This window comes from Petaurus breviceps, unplaced genomic scaffold (assembly GCF_028583685.1).
Source record: "Petaurus breviceps papuanus isolate PSGF00001 unplaced genomic scaffold, PetGlider_PUasm1.0 688, whole genome shotgun sequence".
NCBI lineage: Eukaryota > Metazoa > Chordata > Mammalia > Diprotodontia > Petauridae > Petaurus > Petaurus breviceps.
Genome location: NW_027186457.1, coordinates 4,530,987 through 4,556,835, shown reverse-complemented (window position 1 = coordinate 4,556,835; position 25,849 = coordinate 4,530,987). Strand labels below are relative to the sequence as shown.

At 37.2% G+C, this 25,849-nt stretch overlaps 1 protein-coding gene across 5 annotated transcripts in view; it reads right to left on the bottom strand.

Moving 5' to 3' along the window:
* ACSL3 (acyl-CoA synthetase long chain family member 3) overlaps positions 1-25,849 on the bottom strand; it is an 88,459-nt gene that overhangs the window by 14,167 nt on the left and 48,443 nt on the right. For all 5 annotated transcript variants that reach the window (XM_069104525.1, XM_069104523.1, XM_069104527.1 and 2 more), the window contains exons 3-11: positions 20,953-21,130; positions 17,365-17,474; positions 14,343-14,481; positions 10,263-10,413; positions 9,468-9,591; positions 9,185-9,256; positions 6,426-6,565; positions 5,019-5,191; positions 2,719-2,793 (exon numbers count right to left, since the gene is read on the bottom strand). In XM_069104525.1, coding sequence (XP_068960626.1) covers positions 2,719-2,793; positions 5,019-5,191; positions 6,426-6,565; positions 9,185-9,256; positions 9,468-9,591; positions 10,263-10,413; positions 14,343-14,481; positions 17,365-17,474; positions 20,953-21,130 — 1,162 coding nt within the window. The remainder of the gene's footprint in view (positions 1-2,718; positions 2,794-5,018; positions 5,192-6,425; positions 6,566-9,184; positions 9,257-9,467; positions 9,592-10,262; positions 10,414-14,342; positions 14,482-17,364; positions 17,475-20,952; positions 21,131-25,849) is intronic.

The window sequence follows — 25,849 nt, the reverse complement described above, 5'->3', positions numbered from 1 at the left end:
TTACTGTACAGAATGTACTTTGATCCCTGATTTCATTGTGAGCATTCTCTAATGGTATGGATTACAAGTCACTAATACTGTGTCATCCTATGCACTTTTTTGTTCATTTGCTACCATAAATTCTCCACAGTGAGTCTGAGTCCCTGCCAACATGCTGGGTGCTTTGTTAACAATGCATGGACATAAATGGGAGGACGCAGGCTGTCCGGGGCTTATTCTCTGCTCCCAGTCTATGTATCTCCTTATGCAAGCACACACCTCTCTCATGATGCACCCTTTTGTGCTGCTTCCTCTGTGCAATTATGCATTGGTAATATAGTGCATTATTATGCCTCCCATGCAATTGCCCACTGTTCTTTGTGTGACCTGCAATTTTAATTATTTGGAAACTGGTATTTCAAGACATCATACAGAATCACACAAAAGACATTATTGTTCTTCATTATTGTTCAAAAAGTAATACCACCCACCCTCCTCTTATTCTAGGTCTAATTCACAGTGCATCTTTAGCATCTAAGGCACTGATGGAACAATACCAAGGATTATCCAAATAACTGGATATCATAATATGGATGAGACAATCTTTATCCAGTTGATTTTATTCTTCATTGGAGAGTTAGAACACTCCTGGATGTTCACAGATCTCACTTAAGAAACTGCCATGTTCTAGAGTTTAATGAAACCCAATACTAATAAGTCATCTGCAAAAAAGCAGTCACTGAAGCATCTGATCATTTATAGAAAAACCACTCTTCTACTCTTGATTAGAGAGTGCCAAATACCTTTAGAAAGCTGTCACCTCTCTATTCCATGCCTTGATTGATGCTAATAAAAAGAAAATTAAATCAAGTGGTGTTTTCCAAAGAATCCTGCAGGATTTTAACATGGAATGGAATACACCCTGTGTACAGGAGGAAGACAGTGAAGTCAGAACTCCTGCACCAAAAGCTTCAAAGGAAAATATGAGCTGGTTGTACATGGGCACAACAGTTTGTACAGTATATAACAAGCAATTATTATTGGCCTCTCTTTTTCTTACTTCCTAAGCCATGTTTTCCAACAGTTTTCACTCTCCTACTTTATACTCAATTTTTACACTGAAGTAACCAAGTTTTAAAACATTGTGTTGATATAATCTGGAGGGTTTAATCAAGTTCTTCATAGAATTTCTCTACCTCTTTGCACTCAGTAATAGATACTGGAGCACAGCTTACAATCATTTTTCTGGTGGTCTCTTTATAAATGCTTATCATGAACACTGGTCTAGTGAGATAATCAACTGTCCCAAGAAATTACTTTTCATTGCCATTGATGCACAATAAAACCAACTCCACCAATTCCTTTTACCTAACAAAGGAGAACTTAGGATCTGTCTTTCCATTCAACTGTAAATTACTTTTATCTTCCAATTCCCATCACAGTGAAAATGTCAAGATTTATAGAATTCATTTCATTCAGCAGTCAACAGTCTATTGGTCAAGAGACAAGGTTCTCACATGTACAACACTAACATTCAACAATTAAAGACAGTCTAAATACCGTGTCATGCCCAGCATCCTCTGACACACTTTTCTGTCCCTGACATCATCACAATAGATGTAAAAAAGGGTCAGTATCAAGACGAAGGGCCATTTCATATTTTTCCTCGTTTCATAGATTGTCGTAGTCAAAGAATCACCAAATGGCCTATCCTCATGGAATTGCTAGAAGGAAAATATTATCTAAAACCTAAAATCACCCTACTAATGTGAAGGTTTAAAAAATTCTGCCTCCCATGTGAAATTTCATTTTTAAATAATAAATGAATCGGGGCGGCTAGGATGTGCAGTGAGTAAGAGCTCCGGCACCGGAGTTAGAGGACCTGAGTTCAGTTCCAACCTCAGATACTTAACACAAAAAAACTAGCTGTGTAACCTTGGGCAAGTTACTTAACCCCAATTGCCCTCCAAAAAGGCAAATATTAATAATAATAATAAATGAATCAACTGCTTAAAACTAATTGCATTTTTAAATGATCCTTGCTTGTATTTGTGAACTGTGAGAATAAATGCATATTAAATATTTTACTAATCTGACTAAACAAATCAACACGTTTCAACAATTACTTACATGCATTCTGTGCACACAGCAATGTTTTAGGCACTGAGAAATTACTTACTTTATTACTGTAACAACCAAATAGCCTTATAATGTTTATTAAGAAAACAGAACACCAAAGAAATGACTTCTACCAGATCATAAGGTTTTACTTTTTAATAGAAATAAATGTAATTATTTGAATTTATATCTGAGCAGCAAAAATTAAGATACTTAAATGCTAACATGCACTCATGGATCAATAGTTTTCTGTCAATATACTGAACTGATAATAAAACATATCCTTAAATCATATACCAATATTCTAAAACTTCATCTGTTTTTTTGCTGATGCAGACTAATAAGGTTCTGAATATTTTACCTATTCTTATTCTCTTAATTGATTTTTAATTATTCTGTTTATAATAAAACAAATAAAAAAATAAAAATTTCAAAAACAGATGCTCTTTAAAAACAATAAAATTAACTGAGATCATTATCCCTTGACAAAATATCAATGCTATATGGGGTAAAAAATAAGTATACATTAAGAGATTTTTTTTCATTTAATGTGAGAAAACTAAATTCAAATTTAAAAGTCCAATCATGTACTAACATATCAGTGTACAAAACTCTTGTTACCTTCTTCCCAGTTTTTTAATTTGATTTCACAGCAAACTAATGGTGCTCCAACTCTGCCTGTATTATAGTCCCAAACTAGATTAAAAAGAAAAAAAAAAGTTAAATCTGAGAAAAGGAAAACACTATTCGCATTTTTCTGTATCATCAAAATAGATTGTTCCCTATATACAGCTTTCCTAAAGAACTATTAAAGTATGTCAGAGACTATCATCATTTTATATAGCTTTTTATTTTTCCCCTCATCTATTGGGATCTTGTTTATATGACCTGATCATATATTCACTTATCTTCTATCACTAGGTTATACTTCTTTCAGAAATATCAAAAGTTCCTTGGTGATAACTGTAGAGTGCGATGTCCAAAGTAATGAACAACACAACTTTATGGTTCATGGTATAAGCTAAGTTGTAATAAAATGCTCTATATTTCTTTCTTTCTATTGTACAGGGTGTACCAAAAGTCTTGGTATAGTTTTAAACTATCAGTGCTTAAATTTAAGGTTCCAAAGGAATTTTTTAAAAGTTATTTTAAGCTATTGATACTTAAAAGTACAACTAAGAATTTTTCTGGGACACTCCGTATAGCTTGTAATTTGACAATTTTTTTCTTTGAATAATAAGGACCATAACTTCAGTTCAAATTTTTTATTTAGTAAATAACATTAAGTGCTTGAGAAGAAAGATAAAAGTTCTCATTTTAGAGATGTGGTCCACCTTTTGTGGTGACCTCTACTCAGACCAATAAGGCATATATGTACATGTCTAGAGATAAGACAGGAACTGGACCTGTGATTTTAACTGGTACAAAGGACACCTGAAAGAGGAAATTCCCACTACAAACACAAGCTGATACCTCTCTGGCAGCTTCAGTGTCAGGGATGTGAATGTGTGCATGCAGGTATGTATGTGTAAGACAGTCGTTACACACACAAATATAGTAGCTATATGGTGCCAGAGTGCACAGAGTGCTGGCACTGGAATCAGGAGGACCCAAGGTCAAATTCAACCTCAGACACTAGCTATGTGACCCTGGTTAAGTCACTCTGCCTTTGACTCTGTTTCCTCATCTGTAAAATTATGATATTAGTACATGCTTCCCCAGGTTGTTGTAAAGACCACATGAGAGAATAATTGGAAAGTGCTTAGCACTGTGCCTACCTGGCACATAGTAAGTAATAAGCATTATATAAATAATAGCTGGGGTTTTTTTCATCATTATTATATATATTGGACTTACATATATAATTTATTCTCTGCTTATGTATATACAAATCATTTTAACATGTTTTTGTACCTCCACAAAAATAATTTTAAAATGACTTTTATTTCCTTTAGAGCCTTTAAGCCCTTAATTTAGCTGTTTATATATCAGCAATGTTTCTCTATAAATTTGGTAAACATCATATTTTTATGTGTACACATACCTACACACGTGTACATACACACACACACAAACACACATGCCCATCTGTTTTATAAACATGTGTATATAGTTAGGATAATAAGCCATCTAGAATCATGAAGATACTTTGTGGTACAACTTCTATTTCATTCAACTGACAGTTCAAAAATACATATGGATTACAAGTATGCAGAAATTAGCACATCTGACAACATGTTGCTCATCATACTTACAAAATACTTCCAAGATATAAATAAAATGAGTTAAGGGTATAAAAGGAAATGAAAGTAATTTTAAAATTACTTTTATGGAGTTTAAAAAAGACAAGTTCAAAAATTATCAATGTACTTATTAATTCCATTAAAATTTTCAATTAATATGAAATTTGTCTTAATTCAGTCTTTTAAATTTTAATTTTATTTTGAATCCTGAACCAATCCTGTATTCTTTAGGAGGTTCCTACCTGCTTATTTATATTTATAGTCTGCAAAGCAGCTTAATATAGGCACCTAAATCACAATATAACAAACTATCTAACTAAATCACAATATAACAAAAAAGTATATAAATATGTTGAGAAAAAAAAAATCAGTCAAGATTTATCTGTTTCAAAAATCATTTCAAAATGTCAGCATTTTTTTTAAACTACAATAATTTTACTCAGCAAGTTCATTTGGATGCATTAGTGGATGACAAAGTTGCTGCATACGTGTTTTAAATTCATACTGGCAGTACCTAGAGTTACTTGTTGTTCGTTCCCTTCGTTGCTCCTAAAATTTGCTTTATGTTTGCTGAAAACAAAACAAACCAAAACAACTCCTAGACACTCTTTCTTATATGGGGAAAAATCTAGCCATATCATCAAATGGATGGGTATTACATTGCAGGCTAACACTGACCTTCAGTGATTGTTCCAGCCCCAGCTGATTCAGTGAGTCCATAGCCCTGACCAACAGGACAGCAGAAACAGATGTTCATAAATCGCTGAGTTGTTGCAGAAAGTGGAGCACCTCCACACAGCAGGACACGGATATTTCCACCTAGCAGGCTTCGCACTTTCTGGAAAACAAACCTAGAAATCGCAGAGGGAGAGTTTTAGTCCTGAAAGGTATTGTCCCCTGATACCTGCTCCTCTCCCCACTCACAATCAAGCAGCCCAACAGAGTTGGTGATCTTGTTCAAGTAGTAGAACTGGGTCTAGAGTCCAGATTAGCTCCATTTCAGGGTTATGCTCTTAAATTCCCACCATTCAAATGACGTAAAGACTATATATGGTCTAATTGTTTTTAAACAAAGAAATGTTTCTCAAGTAAAGTATGGAAACAAATTTTTTTGGTATTATTTTTACGTACTAATTACAGGTTTGGACTTCCCTTTCCCCAAAACAAAAAAGTTGAAGATACCTTAATCATTTGAAAATATTTCCACTCTATAGGACACCAATATACCTAAGCACTGTGTCAGGCGTTAGGGAGTCAAAGAAAAAAATGACAAATTCCCAATACCACCCTCAAGAAGTTCACCTTTTAGAGAAGACCAATGTACAGAGAGACACATGTACCAACAGCAAAAAATAAGCATAAGGTAATATAGGGGCAAGGGGAATCAGAAAAGGACCCATGCAGGGACTGGCTGGCATGTCAACTGAGTTCTGAAGGAACAAGAGAGTCTAAGAGATACAGCTGAAGAGGCAATGCATCCCAGGCATATCCGTGCATAGTTTGTACCAAGGTAAGCAGAGATGACATTATGTTTACAAATTATAGCATAAATCCACAAAAACTGCATTAAAAATGTGAATACCAATAATTTATGAACAATTTTTCATCAACTGTTGCTTCCTATTTAAAAGAAATATCTGAATTTTTTTTTATTTATGCTTATTAGAATAAATGTGAAAGCAACAGGACTTACAGTTGAAATTGGTAGAAACTAAGCCTTTTAGAAAATATGGATAGGGGCGGCCAGGTAGCACAGAGAGTAAGAGCACCGGCCCCAGTGTCGGGATCCGGGCTCAGACGCTTAGCACCCAACCAGAAACACCTGGCCATGTAACCTTGAGCAAGTTACTTAACCCCAATTGCTTTAAAAAAAAAAAAAAAAAGAAAATATGGATAATACAATTAATGCAACTTTGATATACTGAAGAAAAACCACTGCCAACCTTACTGGCCATGTAAAATCAGTTAAACCTAAAGGTGATTTGCTTTAATGACTTTTTTAAAGAGTGATGTGACTTCATGTTCATATCTTAACTCAGCTGTTAATAAATGTAAACTCAAGAGCAAAGGTAGAAATTGAGCTACCTGTCACAAAGTGGGGTGCAATAGCCTTTTGAAAGCTGTTCCATTTTGTAATTATAGGCCAAAATAAATAGATTGCGTTGAAAACTGCTCATTTCATTCACTTTATTCATGACATTTTTGTAGATCCGATCCATGATTTCCTAGTTGATATAAAAAGGAATTTATTTAATACAGGAACTTTAATATAGTAATATTCCTAACAATGTGACATTAAAATTTATAATATTAAGATACTTAATAAGATTACTGGACAAAAACCACAAGTGGCAATACTTTTTACTACCAGGATTCTAGGCTTTCCACAATCTGGTTCCAATCTACCTTTCTTTTTCATATTATCCCCACTGCACAAATTCTGTCACCAGCAAAATCACATCATTCCCCTGCTCAAAAATTTCCAGTCACACACTTTTACCTCTAGGAGAAAATATCAACTAGTCTATTTGGCTTGGAATACCATGACCTTACTTAACCTACCTTTCCAACCTCATTATAAATTGTATTATAGATTAATTCCCTTCCCAAACTCTTTCAATCTGATCAAACTGGCCTTCTAGTGATTTTTCACAAATAATACTTCTTCTTCCATCTCTGTGCCCTTTGTTCTGAACATCTAATGATGGACTCTACCATTCTTGCCTCTTGGAATGATCTTTATCTTCCCTCAAGGTTCAGCTCTAGTACAATGTCCTTCAGACAGCCTTCCACACTTGACTCTCCCAGTGCAAATTATCTTTCCTCAAACATTTCTGGAGACTTTGTTTGAGCATTCATTTACCCATCAGTCTTTCTGCCCTGTATTATACATAACTGTGTACACAGTGCCTGCCCCCCACCTCCAAATTACAAAGCTCCTTGAGGGCAAGGACTGTTTTTTCACCTCTGGATCCTAAGTATCTAATCAAATTAACAAATACTTGTTATTATTATTGTCATAAAACTTATTACTTATAATTTGTTGTTGTCATTATGTGTTGGGAGAGGATTCAAACACATTAATGAAATAATTCTTGCCCTGGTGGAGCTTCCACTCTGCTGGGAAGAAAGCAAGTATACTTTATAAGTAAATGCAAAATAGAAAAAGATGAACACAAGGTAATTGGGGGATGCAGAACACAGTGACAACAGAGAGGTGGGATCAGAAGAGGCTGGGGTTGTCAAACAGTGGAAGCACCTGAGATGCTTTTTAAAGGAAATCAGTGATTTTAAGACAATGAGGTGGCAACACATTCTGGGCCGAGGGACAGCCTGTGCAAAGTCACAAAGATGAAGGACCAAGTGACACATGTGAGGAACAGCAAGAAAGTCAGTTTGCCTAGACCACAGGGGGATTGAAAGAAAGTAAAGTATAAAAAGCTTTGAAAAGATCATCATTAGGTTTGGATAGAAGATTCGAGACACGTGCAACATGGAAATAGCAAAGCTGGAACAGGTTCAATTTTTAATGTTTGTTAACACTAGGGAGGTAATCTCTTCCATTCAACCAATGAGAGGTGATTTAGAGGAGGGTCACTACTACGTATAAGGTCAGAACCCAAAGATTAGTCTGGGTAGAAAGGACCTTATGAGAGGAGAGCAATGTGGAGGAAGCTGAGTTTAAGTCTCAATCTTAGGACAAAAGGTCAGAAAGCAGAAGAAAAAACTTAACCTCTTGATTAGTTGTAAAGTTTGAAAACTCCTCTATACAGAGAACCCTTCAACTCTTTCTCCATTACTTTTCCCCTCTCTGCCCCTCAGCTCTGTGGAATACCTACCCTCTGCAGCTGCCTGCCAAACACAGTCTATAAATGGTAAAGAAATACAACCAAGGAACAAACAAATTCTTTGGGTACTGAAGACAACTTCCTGGGTTCCTAGTGCCCATTCCTAACAATCTTTTCCTTTCTTTGGGATGCAAAGGGAAGAGGAAAAAGGTGATGGATTTATAGTCATATTTCTCCATCTCTAAGGAACCTGAGGGAAAATGCTGAGAGAGCAGTTCAGAAGATGCAAAGAGATGGGGAGGAGGGGGGGTCTGTGTGTGTGAAGGCAGGAATGGTTCAGTGGATACCAGTACTACTACTTCTACAGTACCACTGAGGGCACTCTGATGTGAGCCAAGAGTTTTCTTCCCTTCTCCCTTTGTGATTACGGTCATTCAACTTACTCTCCTACTAAATACCATGAACAAAATTAAATGATTTGATTTTGAAGCAGAAGACTTTAAGTTTCTACCTTTCCATATCCTTTAGCTACTAGCTAAAATTTCAGACAATCAAACAGATAATTGTCAGCAAATGAATTATTAAGGAGAGGAACTATAATGACACACAGATAGGGAAAGCAAGACTAGGTCTGAATTAATAAGATTAAAATAATAAAGAAGTACAAATTGGGGACAGCTAGGTGGCGCAGTGGATGGAGCACCACCCCTGGAGTCAGAAGGACCTGAGTTCAAATCTGACCCCAGACACTTGACACACTTACTAGCCTTGTGACCTTGGGCAAGTCACTTAACCACAATTGCCTTGCCTTCCCCCCTCCAAAAAGGAAAAAAAAAAAAGAGGTACAAATTGCCTGCATATGAGTTAATAGATCAGAAGCAAAATATATACTAACTACCTTATCAGTGACAATTTTGTAATACACAGTAAACAGTGACTATGGGCATATATTTTGTTAAGCACATAAGAGAAAAAAAAAAGACAAGGAAATAAGCCCAAACTGATTCATCTAGTGTATGATTATGTGTGTTGAAAGAACACGCACAACATTCTTACCGGAACAGCTGCCATCAGTGTTGGTCTCAACATGGATGTATCTCCTTTGCTTCCTCTTTTAATTTTTGTTGACTAAAAATGAAAGAAAAAATCGTGCTCTACATTTAAGAACTTAAAACCTCAGCATATCACATGTTACAAATATGCATACATTTTTATACCTCATTCTAAAGATAACTACTCAAAAGGCACAGTTGAAAACAAATTATCATAATTCTTACTCTCAGAAATGTACTAAAATTAACAACCTATCTTCTATGATTTGGGTTTAGTTAAGGAATACCTGATCTGCTAAAGTTTGTGGTGATGAATAGCCAATGCGGCATCCATGAGAAAGACAAACAAGCTCAGCACTTAATTCTAGAACATGGGCAAGAGGCAAATATCCAATATAAACATCTTCTTCTCTAAAAAGGAAAACGAAAATTGAGACAAGTAGTTTACTGGCATGAAAAAGGGAAAGCGAATTAGGGATTCTAAAAGCTACATAAGAGATCAATCTACATTCACACAGCAGGCGCTTCATAAAAAGAAGGTAAAATCGGTCAGATTTCATTAATATATACTAAAGCTGTCTTGACTGTTCCTCTTACAAAGATATTGTCACAATTTGTCCACTTCATAGTTTAACAAGTAGGGCAGCTAGGTGGAGCAGTATATAGAGCTCCGGCCCTGGAGTCGGGAGAACCTGAGTTCAAGTCCGGCCTCAGACACTTAACACAAAAACTAGCTGTGTGACCTTGAGCAAGTCACTTAAGCCCAACTGCCCTATCTTCCCCCCCCTCCACAAAGCTAAAAAAAAAATAGTTTAACAAGTTAGCTGTTTAAAAAAGGATCAAAGAAAATGACATTGCTATTTTTAATATTTTTCAACTATACCAAAAAAATTTTTTTAACAAATTTAAAATTTATATAAACATCCAGATAACAATTTCTGATATCCAGTAAAAAAAAGGCAGAAGAAATAACAGGTCTAATGTTTCATTTCTATGCTGTTTTTCAAATGGTACTATTTAATGGGATCTTAAACTAGTCAAATCTAAAATGAACCAGCTATCTACTGATCCTCAGGACGTACCCCAGGCCTGGAATCCTTTCAGCCATGCCCGTTATACCAGCAATAATATTCAAATGAGAGATCATAACTCCCTTTGGAAGTCCTGTAGATCCACTTGTATACATGATTACTGCAATGTCCGAGGGTTTAGGCCTGTTTTCAGGTGTATTTACTGCATAAAAAAATACAATGTGGAAAAATATATAAAAATCTAAGAAACAGTGCTCTGTCATCATATCACAAGAACTCTGGTGAAATACTCAGTTCTTCTTGGCACTTTTTATAGTTGGTGTGAGAATAAAGACTCCTTTATTAGCTCTAACGTACCCATATCTATCTTTTATATGTCATAGTTGCTTAAATGTTTTCTATCCCAGCAGGCAGTTAGATGGTACAGTGGAGACAGTGCTGGACCTTGACTCAGGAAGACTTGAGTTCAAACTTGCCCTTAGACATTTATTAGTGTGTAATTCTGGGCAAGTCACTTAACCTCTGTCTGCCTCAGTTTCCTCAACTACAAAACAGGACAGCATCTACCACTCAGGGCTTTTGTGAAGATCAAAATGAGGTAATATCTGTAAAGCATTTACTTTGCATGGTGCCTGGCACAGAAGACCTATATAAATGCTTATTCCCTTGCCCCCATTTCCTCATTAGAAAGTGAGCTCCCTGAGTGTAGTAACTGTTTTTTGCCTTTGTATACATAGTAACTGTTTAATATATGCTTGTTGAATGATTCCACTTTTGATACTTTTTTTTTTTAAAGCAACTGGGGTTAAGTAACTTGCTCAAGGTTACACGGCCAGTTATTTCTGGGTGTGGTGCTAAGTGTCTGAGCCTGGATTCGATCCCAGGTCATCCCGACTCTGGGGCCAGTGTTCTTGCTGTGCTACTTGGCCGCCTGATACTTTTTTTTTTTTAGTAAGTTTGTTTTCAAAACCTTCATTCACATTTAATTTTAGGAAGCAAAACTTCTTCCATATAGAAAATCTAGAATAAATTATTTTAAGCCTGAAAGAAACTCATTTATTCAATTAAAATATGCAATCACCTAATAATGTATAGTTTACAAAAAATCATTCTTCCAAAGAAGTCAGACTTTCATATCTAATCTTAAATCTTCACAAAGGTAATGGTTATCAATGGCATCATAATTACCCTGTGGAGAATCTATATGGATGTGAGATCTATGGTAGAATAGTTTAAATTTCACAGATGGCCAGTGGAAAAAATAAAGCTATAACCCAGGTCTCTAGCTACAACTAATAGGTAGCTAACTCAGAGGAATATTTACTTTTAAGAGATAAAACAGGACTACTTAATAGCTTACGCTTATATAGCGCTTACTATGTACCAGGTACTGTGCTGAGTGTTTTACTGATATTGGCTCATTTGATCTTCACAACAATCCTGGGAAATAGGTGCTATTATTATCTCCATATTACAGATGAGGAAACTAAAGGCAGAAAGAGTTAAAGTGACTCACCTAGGATCACACGGCTATTAAGTGTCTGAGGGACATCAGAACTCAGGTCTTCTTGCTACCAGGTCTGGCTCTCTGTATCTACACCATCACCTACCTGACCCAACTGTAAAGAAAACTGTTTATAGAATCTAATTGATTTGAATATGGTGAAAGAAATATTTTAAACTCTCTAGACCATACAACATATATCATTTTCTAGTATCACATTGAGAACTAGAAGGTGTATAGAATATTCTATATTAAGAAGAGAGTTGTGCTATATATGTATCTAAGCTTTTTACATTTATTTTCTAAAAGCATCAAGTAGAAATTCCTCTTTCAACTTCTTGGCACCTCAAAAAAAAAATCCAGCACCTAAATATAACCCACAACCATAAAACCTCTAAAACTGTTTGCCAAAATAAAATGGACAAAATATCTGGAAGCTAAGAACTGCAAATGTGTATACAGGTAGATATATCTCTCTTATCCTTGGAGTCTGTATTTTACTTAATAATTCACTACTGAGAAGGAAGCTGTCAGTTAAATTTCACTTCTATGCTCTAGAAAAATGATTTCTTATAAGTAACTTATTTTTACAAAATCCTATTACAATCAAATAATTAAGTTGTCCTCTGTAATTCATTATAGATTTTGACCATGCATATATATGTTGTCTCTACACTTAATGCTTTGGAAAATACATTCAGGGCACAATGGAGGTACCTGGTTGGCCCAAGCTGAAAATAAAAAGAGAACTGGGATCAAGGCAAACAGAAGTGAACATGAGAAAGGGTGGATAAAAGTAAGGGCTTTAAGGGAGAGGAAACAAAGGGTTCACTGAGCTGAGAGCCAGGTATGCTGGGTGGTTGAACAGCAGAAGAGCAGCAGCAAGGAGGGGCAGAAGGAAACACCAACATGACAAATGCAGTCTACACACAGACGAGACGAGTGCTGAGCTGGTGGGAGCTGGAGTGGAAAACATGGTAAAGACAGAAGGGATTCAGAGGCAGAAAAAAGAAACTATGGGAGAGTAAAAGTCGTGGTAAATGGAAGAAGGGTCCAAAGGCGGAAGAGACAGGCTAGGAATGGAAAAGACAGGAGGCAAGAACTTGGGGGGAGAGAGGAGAGTGAGACAGAAGTAGAATGTAAACATGTAGAGAAACGGAGCAGAGAGAGCTAAACATGAAGCGGCAAAGGAGATTGCCATGTGGACAGATGGCAGAAGGGACAAGCGGTAAGGGGAAAGGGAGAGAGGCAAAGAGGAAAAGATGAGGGTTCAGAAACCTCCACCCTCACGTCAATGGCACTCTGACATATTACACATCTATCCTACCCAACAAAAAGACGGTTCAACCTACCATCTACATGATCTAAAAAGAAGCAACCAAATATTTCTTTTAAAATATACTATAAAGAATATGAAATAAGAAGCCTGAATTTCTACAGCAGCATTAAGAGATCAAAGCTGAAAATACAATTTGCTTAAAGATGGAAAAAAGGGCCATATTAAGCAACTAAGTAAAACCTACTGAACTGTAGTTATTATCACTAGAACCTCAAATATGTAGCCCTTATTGTTCGGACTTTTAAAAAAAATGAAGTGATAAAATAAGCAGAAGAGAAAAATCAGAAAAAATGCCTGTACTTAGAAAGTATGCTCAGAATAATACTTAATTCACATATTTAGAAAAGATATTTTTTAAATGATGCAATTAACTGTACCCAGTTCCGTACATACGAATTTAGGCATCTTCAACATGTGTTCCAGGAACTTCTCTATTCCAAAGCTGTTGGTTTCATTTTCCTGGTTTTTATTTTAATCAGGTTGCCATTGTATGTGGCCCCATTATAAAAAGGGATACAAGACTTAATTTATGGGGCGACCAGGTAGCACAGAGAGTACGAGCATCGGTTCCAGTGTCGGGATGACCAGGCTCAGTCACTTAGCACCCACCCAGAAACACCTGGCCGTGTAACCTTGAGCAAGTTACTTAATTGCTTTTAAAAAAATAAAAAATAAAAAAAAAGCCAACTTATGCTGGCAATCTCCTATTCAAAAAATGTTAAATTCTATTTGACTAAAAATGTTTTCTAATTCAAGAAATTTTCCAAAAGAATCAGCGTTATAAACAGTGGTTAAATTCTCTGGCCAACCTTCAGAAGTGAATTTAACACATCACTATAATATTTCAACTTCATCTAGCCACTCATTACACAGATGGGAAAAAAGCATTCACTGGGGCATGTCAGGAACCTAAATCTCCCTCTCTCACAAGCTTTGGTAGGAAAAACTATATAGCACAAATAATCCAGGTCACAAATAACGTCCAATAATTTTTGGACAAACATTTGTATCTAACCATTATGAACACAGACAAGTTTCAATATAGAGTTTAATAATGAAATTTATGTTACTGACTATTCAGAAATAAGCGAAAAAGAAAAAATGGAAAAAGTGCAGAATTTTTTTGAAAAGATAATTTTGAATAAAAATTGCTTTTAAAACAATGTCTTTTTCTTTCAACAACTCTATAATTAAAAGTGATATCCAAATGGAACGTTCATGAGCATACTATACTATTCTATTATGACTAGAAATACAGTTGAAAAGAAGTCAGTAAACTAGAGCATACCTGAGCTTGACTTCGCTCCCAACGCCTGTACTGCTGCCATTGTGTGAACAATGACACCCTTGGGAAATTCGGACCAAGTTGTTGGCTTGCCATCCACAGTAATGATGTGGTGCAGCTGAGGAACTAGAGACACAATATCCTATGGAAATAGGCAAGGTTAAAAATAATGATCAATATTTCACATATTACGAAGTAAGGAATTTATCAAATTTGTGGTTTTCCCATGAAAAATGGTCCAAAAATAGACAACAGACCTTAAACTACTCTATTTTTTAACCAACTGACTTGCAAAGATTCACCCTTTCTCAGGTAAAAAAAGACACCTGTTTATATGTATTGATAATATGGCAGGCATTTTGCATATAGTCTTCACCTAATTCTCAAAACAACTCTGTGAGAAAGGTGTTGCTATCCCCATTTTACAGATGATAAAACTGAGAAATTAAACACTAGAAGTCTAGATCAGCTACATCAACTGACACAATTATTTTAAATTTGATTTTACTATATTGTTATAATTTCTCCTATAAGTGTAAATGTACTTTAAATAAAAATTATAAGCAGATATTATAGTTTTGCTTTAAAATAAAAGTTTTCTTCCTACAATCTTGATTTTCTTTATCTTGTGGATAAAAAAAATACTTTGTCAAACTGACAGGTTGGTATTTTGATTTGTGTGTAAATTCTAGTCCTTTTAGTTAATCAAACAATCAGTATTTACTAAATCTCTACTACATAAGCTCTAGGGATAAAAAAGAGACATGAAACACTCACTGCAATAAAGAACTTATATTCTATTGGGGGAAATAAGTATACACAAACTACATAAAAAGTAAATACAAGGCGATTTCAAGGAGAGGTGCTTACTAGAAGATTAGGAGATAAGAAAAGGTCATGAAAGAGGTGGCCCTTCATCTGAATCTTGAAGGATAATACAGCCTCTAAGACACAAAGAGGGAGAGGAAAAGAATCTATGCTAATACAGAGAAAAGGGAGGTAGAATGCTGTGAGTGAACAAGAGCAAGGACAGCATGGCTGGACCACGGAACGCCTGACAGACACTAGGAGAGCAGGCTGGAGCCAGGCTGTGATGGACTTCTGAGGACAGAGGAATCTTCACTTCATCCTAGAGTTAAAAAGGAATTGCTGGAGTTAACTGTGTAAGGTATGACAGGGTCAGAACTGTAATTTAGTAATTACTTTGTAAGCTGTGTGGAGAAGAGGTAAAGTCCTGAGGAAAAGGAACCAATCAAGAAGTGATTACAATAGTAAATAACCTGAGTGACTACGAGAAGCATTGTATGTTCAACAGAAACAGGTAAGTCTGGAAGATGGGACAGTGTAGGGAAAAAGGCAATGACTTCTATATGGACATATCTAGTCTAAAATGCCAATATGACTTTCAGTTCAAAATAAACAATATGGAATTGGTGATTCAGATCCAGAGCCGAGGTGAGATGAGAGCTGGATATAGAAACTGGGACACTGAGGATAATCCATAGGATATTAGTTATCTGTTCAGTGTAAGAGCTAATAAGTGTTTAAGACAGGACTTCTAAGACCACAGAATCCTAGATTTAGATATGGAAGGGACCTCAGAGATCATCAGAAGCCCGACCTCTTCTAAAATACTCTTGAGAGGAAGGGAACATAAAATAAATGCAATGCTTCTTTATCACTCCACCTATGTTCTCTCACCGTGAAGCCTACAAATTTAGGGGAAAAAGTTATTTCCAAACCCTGGTACCACTTGTAGCCCCTTAGTCTTTAGGAATCCCATTCAAGTCTTATTTTCATTTCAAAGCCTGGATGTTTCTTATAACCTAATGACCAATCAACCAGTGAACATTTGCAGGCCCTGTTCCTAGGGGCTCACACTCTAATGGAGAAGGATCATGGTGCAAAAAAATACACACAGCAGACATGAGGCCAACTGAAAAGACAGGTGCTGGTCCCTCTGCAGCAAGTGAGTCTGAATGGAGTTTTGAAGGGAGAAAGGAGGAAGATATAAAGAATAGCATTCCAGGAATGGGCAAAATGACAGCAAGGAGGCCAGTGTCACTAGAATATAGAGCATGTGGAGGGGGTTAAGTGTGAGAAGACTAGAAAAGTAGGCAGGGGTCAGTTTAAATGTCAAATAGAAAATTTTAGATTTGATCCTGAAGGGAGGAAGAAGCCAGCAAAACTGAATTGGGCGGGGAGGGAGGGGGGTGACATGATACCTGCAAGAAAGATCACTTAGGCAGCTGCTGGGAGGATGGATTAGAGCAGAGACACTTGAGGCAGGAAGGTCCTCAGAAGGTTACTCTGCCTTTTTTTTTGGAGGGGAAGGTAGGGCAACTAGGGTTAAGTGACTTGCCCAAGGTCACACGGCTAGTTTGTGCGTGTGTGAAGTGTCTGAAGCCACATATGAACTCAGGTCCTCCTGACTCCAGGGCCAATGCTGTATTCACTGCTCCACCTTGGCGCCCCTAGAAGGCTACTCTGATAGTCCAAGTACAAAAAATGCTAAGGCATAAGGCAATAGGGTAAGAGCAAATATGCTGAAGGTAAAAAATATGATGTTTACATGTGTCTTGGATGAGAGATGAGAATGAGCAGTTACAGGTGATACCTTGGTTTTGAGCCTGTGTGACTAAGTTAGTGGTAGCAAAGTTTGAAAAAGGAAAGGTTAGGGGAAGATAATTCACTATGAATTGGCATGATGAGTTTGAGATAGCCAGGAGGTGATGTGAATTTGGAACTTAAGGAAATTAAGATTGGATACACTTATTTGGAAATCATCTGCAGAAAATTATAATTACACCATGGATGCTGATGAGATCACCCAGAGAAATAGCACAGAGAAAAAGCCCTGGAAGAAACTTGTTATTATTGGGTATGATCTGGATGAAGAGACGAAGGATTCTTTGCTCATTCAGCAAGGGATAAGCAGAACAAAAGCTGTCATATATTAAGCTTAAATTTTCCCACAAATACTTAGAATGTTAGATATAATTCTAAAAATAGCCGCGTTTCTTACCTTCAATTTTGTTTGCAAGAGTTCTTTACTTGTAATGATGTTGGTTACCTCTGTTTCATTTAATCCATGAACAATTGCTGGACCTCCTAGAGTAGCATATAGGGTAACAACTACAAGGAAGACAAGAAAAACTAAAATTAAAACATAATGTCAATGTTGAAGCATTTCAGAACACTTGTTAATTAAAAGTAAGAAGAATAAGCTTCTGATAAAGATCTGAATCATTAGAACATTAATTCTTATCAATCAAAAAGCAATACACACCAACTATGCCAGGCACCATTCCAATGACTGTGGACAAAAACATTTTAAATCAATTTGTAAAAACAAAAGTAAAATCTATTTCCATTTGAAAAATCTTAATTTATGCTCCAAAAAGAAATTATGCTTGCCACATACTTCTTCCCATTTCCAATCACTGACAATCTTCACGATTTTCAATTTTCAAAATAGGACCACCTGTTTTTGATCTTAGATGTCTTACTTTGGGTTATCTTTCATTAACAAACACAACCAATTTCTAAAACATAACCCCTTATATTGGTAAATACCATGTGGTGTTAAATGCTATGAGAGAAGTATAAGCAAAGGCCCCTGTCTACAAAGACATCACCAGAGCTTATTTTGGGAAAATAAAACATAAACATACTTGAAATATATAATGATACAAGACAATAAGTGACTTAGCACCAAAAGAAGTGGTAATGAATGTTGCACTGCAGCAATACAAGAAGAAAAGGTCAGTGTGGAGAATAGTAGTCAAAGAAGAGTCATTAAAAGTGACAGGACTAAAGCTGGCCTTTTGCATTGCCAAGTACTTGAGAAAGCCATGATTAGTACCTCTACTTCCTTTCACCTCACTAACTAGCCTCTAAAAACCCTGAATTCTGGGTGCCAATATCATTCAAATAAAATTGCTATCCCCAAAGTCAGCTGTTCTTTGTGCTCAAAGAGGACCAGAATGATACCACTGTCAGGGTCAAGGCACAATGTGTCAGGGACAAACAGTCCATGTGAGCATTTGAAAAGGAGATCTCTCTAAATTTGCACATCTCACATTTCTTTTGAGCCACTCCATCTCTGCTTTGCTCTACAAGCAAAGTGCCTTCTCCTTGATGCAGGCACACCATGCTGGGCAGTGCCTCACAATCAATTCCAAAGTTCTTAAGAGAGACCTTGAGAGTGTCCTTGTATCGCTTCTTCTGACCTCTGTGACTACTAGCCTTGAGTTCTCCATAAAAAAAAAATCTTTTAAGCAAATGTACATTGGGCATTCAAACAATGTGGTCGGGCCATGAGAGTTTTCCTCTATGATGCAGTAAGTAGAGTTTGAATGCTTGGCAGTTCAGTTTGAGAAAGGACTTCAGTATCCCATACCATATCTTGCCAGGAGATCTTCAAAATCTTCCTAAGATAATTCAAATGGAAATGACTCAATTTCCTAGAATGATGTTGGTAAACTATCCAGGTTTTGCAGGAATTCAACAATAAGGTCAGCACAATGGTTCTGTAGAACTTCAGTCTGGCAGGCAGTCTAATACCTCTTCTCTCCCACAACTTTCCTTTGGAGGCTTCCAAACACTGAGCTAGCTCTTACAATGCATACATCAACTTCATCATCTATGTGTACATCCCTGGAAAGTATACTGCCAAGGAAAGTGAACTTATCCACAGCATTCAAAATTTTTCTATTTACTGTAACTGATGATTCCACATATGGATGGTGGGGTGCTGGCTGGTGGAAAGTCTCCTTTCATAGTGTTAACTGTCAGGTCAAAATTAGCACCAACAGCAGAGAATCGATTCATACTTTGTTGTATCTCAGCCTCAAAGGCTGCACTGAAAGCATAATCATCTACAAACAAAACAATCATGCACCAATTCTCCCTCCACTTTAGTCTTGACTTGTAGCTCTCTCAAGTTAAATAATTTACTACCATCAGTGTAGCAACTGACCTTGATGCCATTTTCATCCTCTTTGAAGGCATCTGCCAATATCATTGAAAATACAATGCTACCAAAAAATACAGGAGCGAGTACACAGCCCTGTGTCACTCCAATGGTGCCTCAGAAAAGCATAAAAGCACTGTCCATTATTATGGATGAACTTCTCTGGGCAACCATGTTTTGCCATGATCTTCCACAAGTCCTCACAACTAACAATAGTATCATAGTTACCAATGATGTTAATTACTAAACTCTAATGACCATTCCTCAATCCTTATCATTTGACTTCTCTTTAGCCTCTGACACAGTTGATCACCCTTCTTTTCCTCAATAATATCTCCTGTCTAGCTTTTCATAAAGCTACTCTTCTCCTGGTTCTTCCTTACCTGTCTGATTACTTCTTCTCATTCTCTTTTGCTGAATTTTCATCCAGGTCATGCTCAGAAATAGTTGGTAACCCACTACAAGTCAGTCTTTGGTCCTGTTCTCTCGTACCTGTACACTCTCTCACTTGGTAATCTCCTTAGGTCCCATGGGTTCAACTGTCATCTCTATAAAGATGAATGAACCCCAGTCTCACATCACCAACTGCTCTGGGATAACTCAAACATCCCATAGAACTCTGAAACTCAACATGTCTAATCCAGAGCTCATTAGCTTGTTCCCTAAGCTTCCTAGAGTTTTCAAGGACACCAACACAGTCCCAGTTATCCAGCCAGCAGCCTCAGCGTCAAGTCTTGGTTTCTCACTTACACTTACCCCACAGATCCAAACAGTCACCAATCCTTATCATTTCTCCCTTCCTAACAGTGCTACCAAAGATTCCTTTCTCTCCACTCACATAGCTCCCAGCCTGATACAGGACCATACCTCAAGCCTTTTAATTGGTTTTCTTGCCTCAATACTTTCCCACTCCATTCCATTCTCCACTCGTCTGCCAAAGTGACAGGTCTCTAAAAAAATGACTACTTATAAGCCATTACAGTCCTTAATCTCTTTTCCTACTTCTAAATGCCAAAGAAACAAAATCCACATAACTCTTTGAGGTCTAGTATCAAATAATCACCCTTCATTTGAAGGGTATCAGAAGGAAAAAGGCAGCATTCTCAACATTGTCTAGTGATATCAAGATGGTTATTTTTCAATGTATTAGCCTAAAGCTATGCTTTAAGTTTAAGCCACTTCTGATGGGCTTGGCTCTTTACTTTTCCCTCTTCTACTCTCTGACCTTTCTGATCTCCGCTCTATATTTCCAATATCAAGGACATGGAGGGTAATAATGAGTGATAAGGTTTAAAGAAAAAATAATAATGATGGTCACAAAATTTTAAAAATTGATTTGAACAGTGTTCATCATATATAAACTGTTTCCAATAGTGCTTCTCCAACTATTCTTGCAATAATATCAGAAAAATGGTTTGTTGGGAGACTATTAGGAAGAGGAAGAAAATCATATTCAAGCTGTAATAAAAAAAAAATTGGGTTATCCACTGAATAGAAAGCATACCAATACTCAATTTATTATTCTTATGGATTATTAAAAGGAAATAGGTCAATAACTTCTTCTACAACACCATACCAACATATGCTTTAAGAAATTTTTAAAAATAAATAATAACACAAAAATAAAAATTCACGTACGTTGAAAATTATACATAAAACAAGCTTGTGCAGCAATCATCCATTCTGCTCTGGTTTCACAGAATATGGCAATGTTAGTTTTTGGCTTCTGTCCCAATACCCGTAGACCATTTCCAAAGTTAAAGGCTCGAACATAAACTTCTTCATAAGACATCCAATTGTAATCTCCAAGAATAACCTAGTGAGGAAAAAAAGTATAAATACACCACAATGTGAATGAAGTATTTACTTTCAGACTGAAACTTAAATAATTATGTAAAATTCACAAACTGACCAGGAGTAGCATTTACTTCTAATTCATTCAATATGTTTACCTAGTCTAAGGAAAATCTGGAAAAGTATATTTTGAGTAAAAAAACCTTTTGAAATTTAGTTACTGGTCTTTATTAATTATGAATCTACCTCTTGATAAGATTTTACCCTCATCTTCCCTTAAATTCCTATTCTCAACTCTTTTTTAGTTAATCCATTTCTGTACTTCACTTTGGTTTTCCAAGTGTTAGTATCAAAATACCAAAAGTACTAAAATTTGACTTCTGCTGTATTTTAAATTACTGTTAACAACATTCAGTATTAATTCAACCCTCTTGTACTCTGAAAAATATTCAAGGCTTTTCAGTACCATGCGAACCATTTGTTTCAGCTTTAAGCTAACAGGAAAAACAAACCTCTGCCTATTTGAAGTTGGAACAAACTCTGCTGCTTAACTCATGAAAAGAAAACCCCCAGCTCTCATGTAAAACATGAATATATTACAAATATCTTCTCATGACTTTCATTCCTAGACAGGTGCACTATAAATAGGTAACATGTCATTTTCCAAATATGTAGCATCAGGTTCATCACACTTAGCAGACTGTTTTACTAAATACTTGCTATATAAAGTACTTCTCAAAATTAAGTTTTATAAAACACATCAAGGTATAAGTTACCATATAAGTACAGAAAAAAAATGAAAATTAGGTAAAAAAAATTCTGGTAAATTAAGTAACAAAATAGGCTAAAAATTATAAGGGATTTATGAAATAAATGTTTTAAAAGAAGGTTTTTGATGCTTTTTTTTTTAATAGCAGGTCCAAACTTTTATCTTTTTCTGCATGCTAATGTAATGCTCTACACAGTAAAGTCCCACTAAAGGAGCTCTATGGAAATGAGAAATGATCAGAATTTAACCAAAAATGTGTGAACAATGGATCATAGTTATTAAGAGTCTTACGGTGGGGGGGAAAGGGGACAAGCCAAGATGGCAGTGTAAAAGCAGGAAAACTCCCTGCGCTCCCCCCATAACCACCTCAACTACCTATAAAATATGACTAAACAAACTTTAAGGCTACAGAACCCACAAACTGACAGAGAGAAACAAGTCTCTCAATGAAGGCAGCCGGGCAGGAAGGGTCCATCGCAGCCCCTATTAAGCCCACAGTTTTTGCCCCAGGGCACCCCAGCCAGCCCCCTCTGGAAGGACTTCGGGAGAGTGGATCACCAGCAGCTATGGCAGTTTCAAGAATTATCAACCCATAAATGCCAAAGACAAAGTGAGTGGTCAGTGTAGACTTTGTGGAAACAGGGGGTCCCAGGAGTGTGGTCCAGCCTCTGCCCCCCCCCCCCCCCCAGGGAGAAGCGGCTCAGGCACATGGCATGGCTGCTTCAGAGCTCCTAGTCTGCAGATTGTAGGGGGACCAAGCGACCAGTCTGATGGCTAACTGCTCTTGCTTTAACCTGCTTGGATGTAGATTGCTGTCTAGGGTAGAGGTCCTGGGGTGCATGACCAGGTGCCAGAGCTGGTGAAAGCTTCAGAGCAGGCACTCAATAGCTCTGGCAGCTGAGAAAACCCAGTGATTTCTGACAAAGCTCTCCTCTCAGGTAGCAGAGATCTACTGTGGCAAAAAAGCTCAAAAGTCAAGTAATTGAGTGGCAACATGAGCAAGCAAAGAAAGCACAGCAACCCGACTCTAGATTCCTTACAGGAGGAAGACAACGAAGTTAGAACTCCTGCACCAAAAGCTTCCAAGGAAAATATTAACTGGTTACAGGCTATAGAGAAGCTTAAGAAGGATTCTGAAAATCAAAGAGAAGTGGAGGAAATATTGGGAAGAGAAATGAGAATGATGCAAGAAAAAGTGAGTCAACAACCTGACTGAAGAAAAACAACACCTTAAAAAATAGCCTAACTCAAATGTCAAAAGAGGCTCAAAAAGCCAATGAGGAGAAGAATGTCTTAAAAAGTCGAATTTGCCAGATGGAAAAAGAATCTCAAAAGCTCACTGAAGAGAATCATTCCTTCAGAATTAAGATTGGAGCAAATGGAAGCTAGTGACTTTATGAGAAATCAAGATACTATTAAACAGATCCAAATAAATGAAAAAATAGAAGGCAATGTGAAATATCTCACTGGAAAAACCACTTACCTGGAAAATAGATCCAGGAGAGATAATTTAAAAATTATTGGACTACCTGAAAGCCATGATCAAAAAAAGAACCTAGAAATAATCCTTCAAGAAATTCTCAAGGAAAACTGCCCTGATGTTTTAGAACCAGAGGGCAAAATAGAGGTTGAAAGAATCCATCCATCACCTCTGGGAAAAGATCCCAAAAAGAAAACTCCTAGGAATATTATAGTCAAGTTCCGGAGTTCCCAGTTCAAGGAGAAAATATTACAAGCAGCCAAGAAGAAACAATTTGAATGTTGTAGAAACACAATCAGGATAACATAGGATCTGGCAGCTTCTACATTGAAGGATCAAGGGAATATGATATTCCGGAGGTCAAAGGAGCTGGGATTAAAACCAAGAATCACCTACCCAGCAAAACTGAGTATCATCAAGCATTCCTGATGAAAAAACCAGAGTTGAATAGAAAATGTGACTTTCAGATATAAGAAGTAAGAGAAGCATGAGAAGGTAAACAGGGAAAAGAAATCATAAGGAACTTACCAAAGTTGAACTATTTACATTCCTCATGGGAAAAAATTGGGTGGGGCAGAGCCAAGATGGCTGAGGCTTTCATCCTCCCTAATCCAGGTAAAAAGGGGACTCTAAATAAACTTTGGAGCTGCAGAATCCACAAAATGACACAGAGAAGCTAACCTCCCACTGAGGACACCCAGCAGGCCAGCAGGAATCCAGCACATCGCTCTGGGAGCTGGGCCCAGCCCCACTCCAAGGCTTTAGCCCCAGGGCGAGCCTCACCAGCAGCCCACCAGAGGGACTCCAGATCAGCAGCAGCTGTGGGCCCTTTCCAGATTTATCAACACATAGATTCGAAGGACAAAGTGAGAGGTCAGTGCAGTCTAAACTTTGGGACCAGTAAGTGGGAGTGCAAGGCTTTTACCCCCAAGGTAAAAAGCCGCTGAGACGCCAGCACAGCCAGCCAGCACCATGTGGCAGCTTCAGCTCTTGGCCTGCAGAGTGTAGGGGTACCAAGCACCAGTCTGAGGGGTAATCGCTCTTGCGAATCTGCTTGGATCTGGATTGCAGTCTAGGGTGGAGGTCTGGGGTGTGTGTCCAGCTTGCCAGAGCATGTGGAGACCTCAGAGAAGGCACCCATCTAATACCTCTGGCAGCTGAGAAAACCCCAGCGTTTGGGACGAAAGCTCCCCTGTCTGGTGGCAGAGTCCTATTGTGGCAAAAAGGCCAGGGGTCAAGTGACTGAGGGGCGACATGACCAGGCAAAGGAAACAAAGGAGGCAGAAGATTCCAACATTAGACTGCTATTTTGGGGACAAAAAGGAGCAAAGCATGCAACAGAAGGAAGACAGTGAAGTCAGAACTCCTGCACCAAAAGCTTCAAAGGAAAATACAAGCTGGTTACAGGCCATAGAGGACCTTAAGAAGCAGATAAGAGGAGTGGAAGAAAAATTGGTAAGAGAAATGAGAACAATGCAAGAAAATTATGAAATGAGAGTCAACAGCCTGACTGAAGAAAATAATACCTTAAAAAACAGACTGACTCAAATGGCAAAGGAGGCCCAAAAAGGCAATGAGAAGAAGAATGCCTTAAAAAGCTGAATTTGCCAGATGGAAAAAGAATCTCAAAAGCTCAATGAGGAGAATCATTGCTTCAGAATTAGACTGGAGCAAATGGAAGCTAATGACTTTATGAGAAATCAAGATGCTGTTAAACAGATCCAAACAAATGAAAGAATAGAAGACAATGTGAAATATCTCATGGGAAAAACCACTGTCCTGGAAAATAGATCCAGGAGAGATAATTTAGAAATTATTGGACTACCTGAAAGCCATGACCAAATAAGAACCTAGAAATCATACTCCAGAAAGTTCTCAAAGAAAACTGCCCTGATGTTTTAGTACCAGAGGGCAAAATAGAGGTTGAAAGAATCCACCGATCACCTCCTGAAAAAGATCCCAAAAAGTAAACACCTAGGAATATTATAGCCAGGTTCCAGAATTCCCATATTAAGGAGAGAATATTACAAGCAGCCAGGAAGAAGCAATTTGAAAATTGTGGAAACACATTCAGGATAACCCAGGATCTGGCAGCTTCTCCACTGAGGGATCAAAGGGCTTGGAATATGATATTCCGGAGGTCCAAGGAGCTGGGATTGAAACCGAGAGTCACCTACCCAGCAAAACTGAGTATCATGTTTCAGGGGAAAATATGGTCATTCAGTGGAATCTTTCAAGCATTCTTGCTGAAAAAACGAGAGTTGAATAGAAAATTTGACATTCAGATACAAGAAGCAAGAGAAGCATGAAAAGGTGAATAGGGAAAAGGAATCATAAGGAACTTATCAAAGTTGAACTATTAACATTCCCACATGGAAAAGCAATAATTGTAACTTATGAAACTTTTCTCAGTAGTTGAAGGGATTAGAAATATATATATATATACATATATATATATATGTATATATATATGAGGGTATATGGGCATATGA